The 12,916-nt window shown below is 36.5% G+C and overlaps 1 protein-coding gene across 6 annotated transcripts in view; it reads left to right on the forward strand.

Moving 5' to 3' along the window:
* Nucleotides 1-7,299: 7,299 nt before the first annotated feature.
* Nucleotides 7,300-12,916, forward strand: part of actn3b (actinin alpha 3b) — a 701,279-nt gene continuing 695,662 nt past the window's right edge. For 5 of the 6 annotated variants that reach the window (XR_015494579.1, XR_015494580.1, XR_015494578.1 and 2 more), the window contains exon 1: nucleotides 7,311-7,610. Coding sequence is in view for 1 of the 6 variants with exons in the window: in NM_205544.3 (NP_991107.2) it covers nucleotides 7,473-7,610 (138 nt within the window). In the remaining 5 variants the exon portion in view is untranslated. 6 annotated transcript variants of the gene reach the window in all.

The raw sequence follows: 12,916 nt of genomic DNA on the forward strand, positions 1-12,916 counted from the left end.
TGACCAATTAATCTCCAAGTTTCAGAGTCTTGTCAATTGTTTTGATGAGTTGTTTCAAATGTGTTTGACTAGGAAGAGCTTGAAAATGGGTGTGTCTCAGTCAACTACCGAAGTCGTGGATCAGTAGGTTTTGTACACTAGTAAGGGTTCTGGTAAGAACACCGATGAGCTTGGTTTCCTTAAGGCCCGTGCACACCGAGACGTTTTTTGCTCGCGTTTTCTGTCGACGTTTAACGCCTCGTAACTAAATAAAGGGCGTCAATGTGATTGTGCACACCAACGCGCAAAATGCCAGGCGCAAAAGCATCATTTAAAAAAAAAACGCCTCATGCTCATTTTTTTGTTTTGATGCGCAGCGTCAAAACCTTCTCCACCAATCAGATCGGCACTTTTGCTCACGTGCACGAAGCTGCTGAAATTAATGTAAACAGCACTTAGAGGCGCTCAAGCACAAAACTGTCAATGCGAGCGCACATTGAAAAAGATGCCCCGAAGAGATATGAACGTGGAGCTGCTTATTGCTCTGTGAACAATAATCATTTCTTCATCGCTAGAGTGCGAACTTCCTCTCCTCCTCTTCTTCAGTGTCATAAGCGGATGTCAGAAGCTTAAAGTTGTGCAGCGCCATCTAACGTCAAAAGAGTGATTTAGCATAGTCTTCTGCTTGACGCCAGTGAAAAGCGCTTGAGTTTGAACACTGAAAAACGTCTCGTAAAACGCTGCAGATAAACACAAACTAAAAACGTCCTGTGTGTAGGAGCCTTCACGTATTAAAAAAGTACATCATAGCTAAATACTTTGATTGTTTCATATAATCTCAACTATTCAGCCGTTAAACAATTATAAATGTTGGCTAGATTGTTCTTAACCCATCTAGCTGTGTTTGTTAATGTTAAATCTTGATAAATAACATCTAGGAAAAACTTCTTGTTTGTTATTATGTTTGATGATTTGGTTAACATGATTCATTTTTTGCGCTTCCGAACTTCCATTAAAGGCACCTGGTGAGCATAAATGCTCCCTGATTTTCAAAGTGCATTGTGGGACTTTTTAGGAAGCGAATGTTTCAGTGCACTTGAAGAATTTTGCAATTGAGAAAGCACTTAAAACTACTGACTCCCCGATCAGTGCCCTGACTAGGTCCAAATATTAAGACACACCCAATGTGTAGTGTTGGTGTGCCTCCAGGAACAGGGCTTTGAAACACTGCCATAAAGGAATGTCCTGTTAAACAAATGGCTTCAGCTGTGGGGGGAAAACACCTAGGGGATACTTACAGGACCTCTCCTCCAGAGGGCGCATATAGTGAAGTGTGGTTTATCTCAGCAGGAGGTGCTGTTGTTCATGACCTTACATCCACATATGATAGACAGTTCTACTTTACCAAAACATGCACATACATGTTACGTCTTCACATGCATCGTCACAAACTTGCTGTGGATAAAAATAAGTCCGTAGTCTGATTAACATGTAGAAATAAATGAAGACTAAATTTGAGATCTTATTCTGGAGGAAAACTGTGCATTACCTGAAATAAGATACCCGTTATCCAGAGATGATCCTCCCCTTGCCAGTGGTATGAAGATCTTTGACATGCAGGTTTTTGTGGTTGACATTTGTGTGATGCCTGTGGTGATAATGATGTCAGTGGCAGGTGTCTGAGAGCAACCTTCCATTCAGTATATCAGTTCTGCAATATTTATACAAACCCTCACCTCTTTCAGCCTCCTTTTCCCAAGTCCCTTTGTCTAGATGCAAAGCTCCACAAATTCCATGGATAACAGAATGTCCTCCTCGACTTCCTTCTCCCTTGATATTGTCACCCCTCTCAGACAATAACTCAACTTCTAATGTTAGAAAGCTCCAACATTTTCTTTTGTTTTTCCTTCTGTTTTCAAACTCTCTCTGTAAACGTAATCCCCACTGAGTAAAAAGAAACCTCCAGTACTTTTGCAAGTAGTTTTATCACTGATTAACGAATTAAGAATAATTTCCATTGCAGGTGATAGGATATGAGCTGCTCGTAATGCTTTTTTTTAATCACCTTTGAATATATGCATGCTTTGTTAATGTGTGTGTATATTTGCAAAACCTTGCAACTGGTAAAGTGTACTCTCCTACACCAGCTTCTGCATGAACACTGTTTGGCATCGCATGCTTACTGCAATAAACCAATACAACAACAGTATATGCCATGTTGTACTCATTTACTTAGTTGTAGGCTGCATTTGAATTTAAGGGTGCTTTCACACCTACGCTTTTGTTTCGGAACCTGTCTCATTGCCCAGTTAGCGCAGTTCGTTTGGCATATGTGAAACCAGCAATCGCGCTAGGATCCGCACCAAATTAATCGCTCAAAGATCGCTTGAATGAGGTGGTCTTGGCTCGATTGAAATGAACTCTGGAGCAGATCGATTGTAGCGAGAAAGCGATACAATTTGAGCCCGGTTATATCACAGTGTATTATGGATATATAATAGACATACGGCTATATGAAGAGAGAATTATGAGTAGGGTGGGAAGTTTTGGGAGTCTCCTTGATGCCCGCAAATGAGTGATCTCGTGCCTCCCTCCCGGTCCTCAAATACGTCGCGCAACCCTTTTCACCCCTCCCCACCGCATCTCTCCTCACTCTTCAGACGTCGCGCGCACCTTGTCAAACACCAACAAACCACCACCCCCCCTGACAGCTGAGCGAGACTCTGCAAAATAAACCCTGACTTTCTGACCAATGTGAGGAGAGTTTACTCACACGTGACTTGCTTTAGCTCTTTTGGTCCGACTAGAAACTTTACAGTGTGAAAGCGAACCACACCAAGAGCAAAGAGCAACAATGTAACATTTGTAATCTCTGTTTTGGAACAACTGAATCGATTCACAGGTGTGAAAGCACCCTAAATTTACTATATGTTCTATACCAGTGTTTCTTAACTGGTGGGTCGCGACCCAAAAGTGGGTCGTGGGAACATTTTTATTGGGTCGCGGAGTGTGTGGTCTAAAAAACAACAAAAGTTTAATCTATTTTGCTTATACTAGACTTTTATTTTGAAATGCGTGCGCGACAACCTTACCGTTTGACATGTGAAATTTCATTTAACTTAAGCAACAAATATGTCGAAGCGCAAGTGCAACCCCGAATATGTAAAGTATGGACGTACATATTTTGATGACAAAAAAAGACTTAGTCTCAGTGTGTCATATGTAGTGAGGTGCTCTCACAAGACAACATGAAACCTTCTAAATTAAAACGACATTTAGAAACCAGACAACATGTTTTATTAACAGTTCAGTTTATTTCATGGTAACTGAATCTTTCCTTACCCTAACCACTGTTAACAGTATTTGTCGTTTTTCGTTTGTAATATTTTCATAATTTGATCCATTTTGGTTAATGACAGCAATAAAATATTGTTTCTTTGTAAGTCTGTGAATTTCTTATGATTTATCTGTCAGTACTTGTGTGTGTTAACATATAAATACAAATTAATTATAATTCCTAAAATTGTATTATAGTTCCTAAAAATTTGGGTCGCGACCTGATGAATATGTAAAAATGTGGGTCCTACCAGTTGAGCCAAACCAGTTGAGAACCCCTGTTCTATACATTATAAGTGTGCGTAGTATAAATGGAACTCTGACGTCCTAAATTTGCCATTTGTCATGATCACATGACCTATCTGCGTCAGTTGCGTCGCTTCACTCCCATTCATGAATTCTCTCGTGGGGCATCATGGGATAGCGTAGCGTGCATCGCATGCACACTTCAGAATCTCACCAGAAGTAGTTTTAAGCGTACTATTTAATATGAAAGTATGCAATTTGTAATTCAGCCATAGTTTGAACCAAAGTTTTAGTAAGTTAATGGCTGCTTATAAAAGTTGTTTTGTGTAATTATTATTATTTCATGAGACATTTTTATATAGCAGTAGCAGTGTAATTTGGCAGTTGCAGACCTTATAACTGTGCTAATCTAAAGGTGCATTTACATAACAGTAGCTGTTTCCATCCATCAATCCACCATTTTGGATATGCGCATAAAAAAGTTAATGGAAATGGCAAAACATTTTGAAAATGTGCATAAAAAACATGAGCATAACTGAGTAGGATAAACTTTATATTAGATTTTTTTTTATTATTTGATTTTATGCACAAATAAATTCGCATAAACTACGATGGAAATGCTTTTACCAAACAAATTCCAGTATGTGCATTAAAGAAAGTGATGATAAAAATGTGTAGGAATGGACAAACCAGCAGGCTGACAACATTGTAAAACATCCGAAATGTTGTATTAGTGTTATATTAATGACCTCCAGAATTGTCAAGAGCATCTTCATCTCATGCCTTCAAACACCGCCACGCTTTCATTGCCTGTTGGCATTGTCTTCCGAGGTGCAGGTCATTTATTAAGTAAGTTCAAAATTGAATAAAATTGTTGCTTTTTACATTTGACGGCAGTTAATAAGAAAGTGATGATTTTCACTTTCAGAATAAGTTTTATTGCCAATTGTGCTTCACACACACACACACACAAGGAATTTGTTTTGGCTACAGAAGCTTCCAGTGTACTCAAAGTGATAACACAAAACAAATATGAGAAAAAAAGACGATAAACATTAAACAGAGATGCAGTTAGTCCAGATTTGTTATAAATATACAGGTTATACGGTGCTGTGTACAAATGCGAATGTAGAAAGTATTGCATTGTATATTGATACAAGGTGCTGTGTAACAGTGCGTATGAGAAAGTATTGCACATATTTATTGCACAGTAGGGGAATATTTTTGTGCTTGGTGCTCTGAAGCGCCGACCAGACAGTAACAGTTCGAACAGGTAGTGTGCTGGGTGCGATTCGTCCAGAGGGATTTTGCGAGCCCTTTTACTCACTCTGGAAGAGTACAGTTCTTGAAGTGCAGGAAGGGTGGTGCCAGTGATTCGATCATCAGTCTGGACTATTCGCTGTGATCTACGGTGGTTGGTTTTGGCAGCTGAGCCGAACCAGACGGTGATTGAAGTTTTGACTCATTGGATGGAAACGCTGCTTTATTCGCGAATCTTTTATGCGATATTGAAATTAAATATTGATGTTAAATATATCAAACCAAGGTTTCAACAGTAATGACACATTTCATACATGCCATACATATTGTCCTACAATTCTTAAAGGGCCATGAAACCCCCTCTTTTCAGCTGGGTGTTTTCACACCTCTACTTTGGAAAAAGTCAGAAAAGTGGGCGTGTCCAGCTTTGTTTAGGGGGGAGTGTTGGAGAAACAAAAGAGGCTTGGTGTGGGAGTGTCTATTTGGCAAGCTGAATTTCAGAGTCAAAACACACACCCAACAGGGGACAAAGTGACTGTGTTTACATGGACATCTGTAGTCGAATTATTTGCCAAATTATTAAATGGTGGACTTTAACTGCAGTTTGGCTCTTTCATTCAGGGAATTCATTCATGTCCCTCGCGACAAACGAGATATTTGATTCGAGGAACTGCTCTAAGTGTGTATTTTTCATGCAATGTTTGATACCGCACGGCGAATGAGAAAAAAAACCTCCGCATTTTCCGGAAACTTAGATGCACACGGCAGGTAGCGTCAGAAAGCCGCGTGTGTTATTCCGGTCACAAAATGCGGTTAAAAACTCTACACGAGGTTAAAGTTTGGTTGTGGCCCTAACATGTTACGGTGCAATAGTTAACTTAGTTCGATACGAACAAACTGAATAAACAAAGAGCACTGGTCGCTCACTTACCAAATCTGTAGAGACAGGACAATCACCAGCAACTAGAGCCGCGTCTTTATTAAGAGAAGACTACAAGCGATTCCAGATCTCAGCGTTTGCAGATGAGAACAGCTCTCAGGTAAACAATAATCCTCCTTAGACACGTAAGTTATTGTTGTCGAGTGTCGCGTACACTGTTAATACACACGTGATCCAGATGAGCTCTCACAGAGAGAAAATTAAAACAAAACTTAACTGCAGCAAACTATAAAAGCAACACTTCACGCTTGTTTTGCCAACACAACGTGGTGTCTCTGTCGTCTAAACACTGTGACGGTAATGAATATTAATGAAGTTGCACAATAGAGCGCGCTGATTGGTTTGAACCAAGCCTTACTCATGCATTAATGCATCACACTGTAAGACGTAATAAGACACACTCTGGCACAGACGTCCAGTCTGCACGCTGGAATACAACGTTATTATGTCATGGCCGTGACGCAGCTTCAAAAATTCGTTTCAAACTGGAAGTACGAATTAGCTTGAAATAACGCAAAAACAACCAATTTACACTTTTTAGTGAAATATAGGTGTCCTAATAGTGTTTTTAGCAGTGCGGGACAAATATACGACTGTAAACAGCTCAAAAAATGTGTTTTGGTGTTTCGTGACCCTTTAATACATTGTTTTATAATTGTCAGACAAATCTAATATTTGGCTAAATTGTTATGCAAAATATCTGAATAAAACAATTACAATTGAATTTAATTTACTATATTGCTCTGTATTTATATTGTCATGAACTTACTGCACACTGAAATCCTTTTCAAGCATGTGCAATTGCAAAATGTACCTTTTATTAGTTCAAAAGTAAATATTCTAGAAATATTTTTGTATTTAAAAAAACAAAAAAAAAAACAATCACTGCTTTTCTGAACAGATTTATACAGACGTGTTTTATTTATTTACCATATTTAAAGCAAGTACATTGTAATTAACTGTAATTAAATTACAAATTAAAGATCCCTTTCCTGTCTTTTTTGGATAAGTAATTGAATTAGTGACTAATTACACCCAAAACTGATTTTAACAAACCTTTGTGCAATAATCATTTTGAGGGATCAATTATTATCTGTAAACAGCTTTTGACAATTTAAAAAACTTTTTAGTTTTGAAGTACAACATAGTCATGTGTCCTAAATGTAACGAAGCAAAATTGTGTGTAGTAAGCAATAATTGTATAACAATCTATTATTAATTAAGGGGGAGATGGTTAACAGGCCTGGGATCTGCTCGTGCATCTATTTTCAGTCCAGAGCAGTAATTTGTATGTCGTTTAAACTGTCCCACGAACTGCTGCTTGGGTAAATAGACATAAACTACTGCCAAGGACAACAGGTGTTCTTATAAAGCGGAGGGCACCAGTAGGCGTGTGTGTGAGGTCTTTCCCTGCCCTTCACTAAAAGCCTCCAGTAATTGGTCCCAGTGCACAGTGTGTCCCGCCTCTCACACCTTTTGGGCAGCACAACCCGACACCCCCATGACTAGTACTCTTATTTATTGGGGTGCAGTCACGTGTGCTACTTTTGACCAGGATAGGAGCACTGGGCAGCAGAAGTTCTGCTCGCACCTCCACACCGGCACCTCAGACGAGTGGAGTCTGGCCTCTTCCTCCGCGGTCAACAGGATTTAGAGCTCTAAAGCGCACATTACTTCTAATAATAAGGGTTAGAGGGATAGGTGTGAAAAGATGACGGCTGTTGTTGAGACGCAGATGCAGTATAACAACACCTACATGATGTCTACTACGCAAGACTACATGATTCAGGAGGATGATTGGGACAGGGACCTGCTGCTGGACCCTGCCTGGGAGAAACAGCAGAGGAAGGTATGTTTATCAATGTATTGAATATCTTTAAGGGGTTACATGTTATGATGATGTGCATGTATATTTACCTTTTCCAATCAACAGTGATTAATTCTATAAGGTTATTATTTCTAAAAGGTATTGTTCATTTTATATGACCTTTTTCACTATGTTTTTGTGTAAATTGAACAATTATTTTAACATATATTGAAACCATGCTGCATATATTTACCAGTCCCGCCTGGATTTTGCAGGGACAGCAAGTTTTTGTTGTATATATATATATATTCTTTAAATGTATATATGTTATTACCTAATATATTAATAAGTGTTAATGTTAATATAAATATATACTAATATATATTACCTAAAATGACTGATTTTGTGATGGGTTTCTCAAAACTTACTGCATAATTTAATTTGATTGTTGTGTTTTGATGAAAATAGTCAAAAAAAAACTTTTGTTTCTGTAAATCTTAACCACGGGACACATAAATTCATGGAGGGACTGATTTACTACACTGAAAAAAAATATTCAAAGATGATTCCTTGGATTTACTCAATTTTTTTAAGTTAAGTGGTTGTAAACAATTTATTTGTGTTGAATTTAAACAAACGAATTAAGTTGAACATTATTAAACATAATTTGTTTGTTTAAATTCGACACAAATAAATAGTTTGCAACAGTTCTGCATGCACCACTTGTTATCATATCACACTTTTATTATCATAAGATAAAAGTAGCTTTTAGCTAAATGCTACACCCACTACATTAGCATACAGGCTATTAACATTCATGTTTTTCTTTTACCATAAGAATATGTGTGTTGCCTGATTAGAAAATGCCTATATATGCAACAACATGAAAAAGACTTCACTATCCGGTCTGACAAGCAAGTTTACAGGTCACGCAGCTGTTGGTTACATTCAGTTTTCCTCAGTGTTGTCTTACCACATCCCCGCCCTCCTCATTGAGTTTGTGGCTAATTTTATTCCGTCTTCGTGTAATATATGAGCCTATAAAACCCTGTCATTAATCTCAATAACGAACAAGGACGTCCGTTAGACGTTCGTTAAACTTTAAAAGTTTGAAAGTCTCCTCAGAAAAGCGCGCGTAATTTGCATTGTATATGGAAAGTATCTCTCTTAAAACTTACCTGTGCTTTAAATGAATAAATCTCCGCTGTTTTTTTTATTATTATAAAAACACCGGCTTTGCTGTGTGAAGTGGACAGAGAGGTTAGGCTAAGATGAAGTGTTTAAAGATCATCCGGCTGACAGAAATGACAGGTGACGTTAGTTGGAACTCGTGCCGAAGTGAGTGACGTCAGCCAAGACGACTGACTGATCTCTGCAAGCTGCAGATTTGTGGTGTCAAAATCAAAGACGTTTGTCGAGACAGAAATAGAAACTTTGAATTCATAAGCTAACGTTTATTGGGATTTTTATTGTTTAAGAAAAATAAAAATGTTTTGTGGCAGCTGCTGACTTGGAACGTGATTTTATTTATTTATTTACATATACGTGTATACCTTTGTAGGCAATCCTACTTGAAAAAATAATGTAGTAATTTATACTATAGTGTTTTCGAATCATACCATAGTACGATGTATTGTACTGTATTCAAATATTATTTATATTATACACTAGATATACTATTTATATATTGTACTGTAGTTAAACTATTTACAACACTTTGTAAATGGTACAGTGTTGTAGTATTTGATATAGTAAAATACTGTAGTATACTTTCGTTTTTACAACAGTAAACTGTGGAGTATTATATTGCAATATACCCTATAGTTGTAAACAATTACAGTATTGGGCCATTTCTTTATATAACTCTAATTGCCATGTTGCTATACAATTACCACAACAGATTAATTCAAGTTCTTTACTGTAGTACGCTTAAAAATGTATAGTATTTACTGTTAATTGCTATAGTATTTTTCATACAAGTATGATGATTACTTTGAAATGTCTTGAATATTGAGTTAAGCAGAAAAAAAAGTTTTCTTCAGAAATCATAATATAGAAAAGGCATTGCATGAACCATAAAGGTGTCGCACAAAGACTTGTTGGCTAGACCTGACAAAGCTGAAAGACTTCAACAGATGGTGTGAGAGCAAGAGAAGTGCAAGGAGGGTTCATTTCAGTCTGTGAATAAACATGGCCTAAAAATACTCCTGAACCTTGCCGCCCCATCTCCCGTATTCCTCCCTCGTTCCCTCCATTCTTAAGACCGTCTTTTCTCAGCTCCTTTGCCTGCGCAGTTGCTCCTCTGTATTCGACAGCAAGCAAAAAACAGCACCATGTCAATTGTCACTATTTTAATAGCGCACATTTTAAAGGTGTACATGGTGGTGTTCCATATCCAGCACCTCTTACCTCAGACTTTAGATATGTCGACACTTATTTTCAGCCTCTCAACTGATAAAAAGATTTTTAAAAGTTAAGAAACAAGTCCACTTTTTACATTCAGTTTGTTTTTGATAAGTGATATTTTATTACAGAAATAATAACATGCTCACTAGCGCCCCCTGGATGATTTGACTCATCTTTTGATATCATATTTATGCAATTTTGATTACATGATTTTTTTGAAAATATACCTAGTAGCCTATAAACTCATATAACATTGGGTAAGTTACTTTAAAATATATAATATCTAATTACATAATTACAATTTTGTTTAAATAACTTTTTTTCTAATTTACTTTGTCTGAAAAGTAATTTAGTTACTTAAGTAATTTAATTACTTGACTCAATATTAAAATCCCCGTAAATCTCATTGCAGAGACACTAGAAACTAAACTGTTAATTCTTTTTCAGGCAAGTTGTTTAAGAAAAAAAACACTTAAATGTTATAAAATGTGTCAAAACTCAAAATGTTTCAAAGTAATGACACTATATTTTATACATATAGTGACCTGAATTTTCTAAAACATTTCTTTTTTTCTTAAGCATGTACAATTGTCTCATAAAATCATGCTTTATTTAATTATTACTACTAATAACTATTACACTCTAAAAATCGTTGAGTTATTTATTTACCCCAATGATTGAGTTTAACATATTTGGTGCTTTGTTGGGTTATTTTTAACCTTTATTAATGTTATTTATTTAATAACTCAACTAGTTGGGTTAAACATTTGAATTTCAGCAACAAACTGATTTAACTGACACAAAACAGCTGTATTAATATGCGGATGTAATGTTGTTTTGCGTTATAAAGTTTATTTACGCTGTAATGTTATAATATTGTTGTTGTTGTTTTTTTAAATCAATTTACCTCTCGTGTCATGATTTTATATACGTTTTACCATCCACGACCATCTGTGAAGCCTGCTGCAGCTGCTGGAAAGTCTCTACAGCACACAGAGCTCCATAATTTGCTCAATCAACACATGGTTTTCATTGATAACTGTCTGTACTTTGTTCTGTTTCCTCATTGTTTGTGATTTTTAATTTATTTTAACAAAAGTGTCTAAAACTAAAATGTAATGGACAAAAGCTCTTTCAATATCTTTGAATACTTTGTTATTTATATACACAGTCATAAATACAAAACTGATAGTAGTACTAGTAGCAATAGTAATACCTGAATAAAAAAAATAACATTTAATCAAAATAACCCAATGCATTGGGTAAAATGATATAACCCAATGCTTTGCGTTAAAATAATCCATAGTTGGGAAGGTGCTATAATAACCTATAGTTTGGTTATATGTTGGGGTATTTTAAACCTAACTATTTTAACAGAGTATATACTTTATTGTTATGCAAACTATCAGAATAAAAATATATATGCCTATACAATTACTTTGAATTTATACCCTATTGTCAACTAATTTCCCACTTCATTTTCCCTAATATGCATTTGCCTTGATGAGATGCATTCTCCTTTAGTTGAATTTTATTTTCTTTCTTTAAAATAATACATTTAGTAAAATTTTTTTGTTTAGTTTAAAATATGTATAACAAAACTTGAAAGCAGTGATAAAGTAGCTCAAAGCCATGCAATTATATCTGTTTCAGGCTTAAGTCTGTGACCAGAAGGTCTTTAAACATCCTCCCCAGGCATGTAAGATCAGCATAAGGAGCTGATATCACAGCGTAAATATAGAAAGTGCATCATTTTGCAATGAAACGAATATGGGGGTTGCGCGGGGCGGGGGGGTTCTGCACCTGTTCGAGCTCCCCAGCGCGCATATCCTGAAGTCTGAGTAATAAAGTGATTGTCAACATGCTGTTCCATCTGATATCTGTCAAAAGGCAGCAGAAAATAGACAAATCGTTCCTAAGTGTTGCTGTGCTGTTGACTTGTAAATTCTGAGTTTAAATTCTGTCACAACTCGACTTAAATAGCGAAGTTAGCTGTCCACTAGCGTTTGCTCTTAATAGCATCTCTGACAGAAAGAATATAACATATTACAGTACTGCCACCTAGAGGACACGTATTGGAAATCTTCCAAATAACATAAAAATAGCGATTTTATGACTAACAGTTAAACATTTAAATGAGAGCTTCTCAAAGTTTTAACACAAGAGTTTGTTGCTGTAGCGCAGCTAATGCTAATGCGGCTATCGGTGGCAACTTTCAATTCATCTTTTACAATGTAGATTGTGTCAAAGCAGCATAACATTTACTTTCTAGTAAATTTAAACTAGGTCAGTCCAGTTTTCACTGTTAGTTTAGCCACATATCGTTTGGAAATGTTGGGGTTTTAAGGATTTCAATGTAGCCCTGCTGAAAAATCCAGCTTAAACCAGCCTAGGCTGGTTGGCTGGTTTTAGCTGGTCGACCAGGCTGGTTTTACAGGGGTTTTGGCCATTTCCAGGCTGGTTTCCAGCCATTTCCAGCCTGGTCTTAGCTGGTCAGGCTGGAAAATGACCAGCTAAAACCAGCTTGACCAGCCTGGTTTAAGCTGGACATAGCTGGTTTTGGCTGGGCTCCCAGCCTGGCTAGGCTGGTCAAGCTGGTTTTAAGCTGGTCATCTCCCAGCCTGACATCTAGATGTTTAGCTTTGTAAAAAGTACTTTATTGTTGTGGTAACTGTGAATTTCTCCATTTCTATTCTGCAATGGTTTAGTCTCTTGAAAGAATATTATTATTATTATTTTATTATATATATATATATATATATATATATATATATATATATATATATATATATATATATATATATATATATATATATATATATATATATATAAACAACAAAACCAGCCAGTGTAAACAAAATGAAAGAAGTCAGTGGGTGGGTAATTGACCCATTTGGCTAGAACTATACATTTAAAAACCTCTTTGAATACTAGAAAACTTA

Source organism: Danio rerio, chromosome 7 (genome assembly GCF_052040795.2).
Source record: "Danio rerio strain M-AB ecotype USA chromosome 7, GRCz13ab, whole genome shotgun sequence".
In the NCBI taxonomy this organism is placed as follows: domain Eukaryota; kingdom Metazoa; phylum Chordata; class Actinopteri; order Cypriniformes; family Danionidae; genus Danio; species Danio rerio.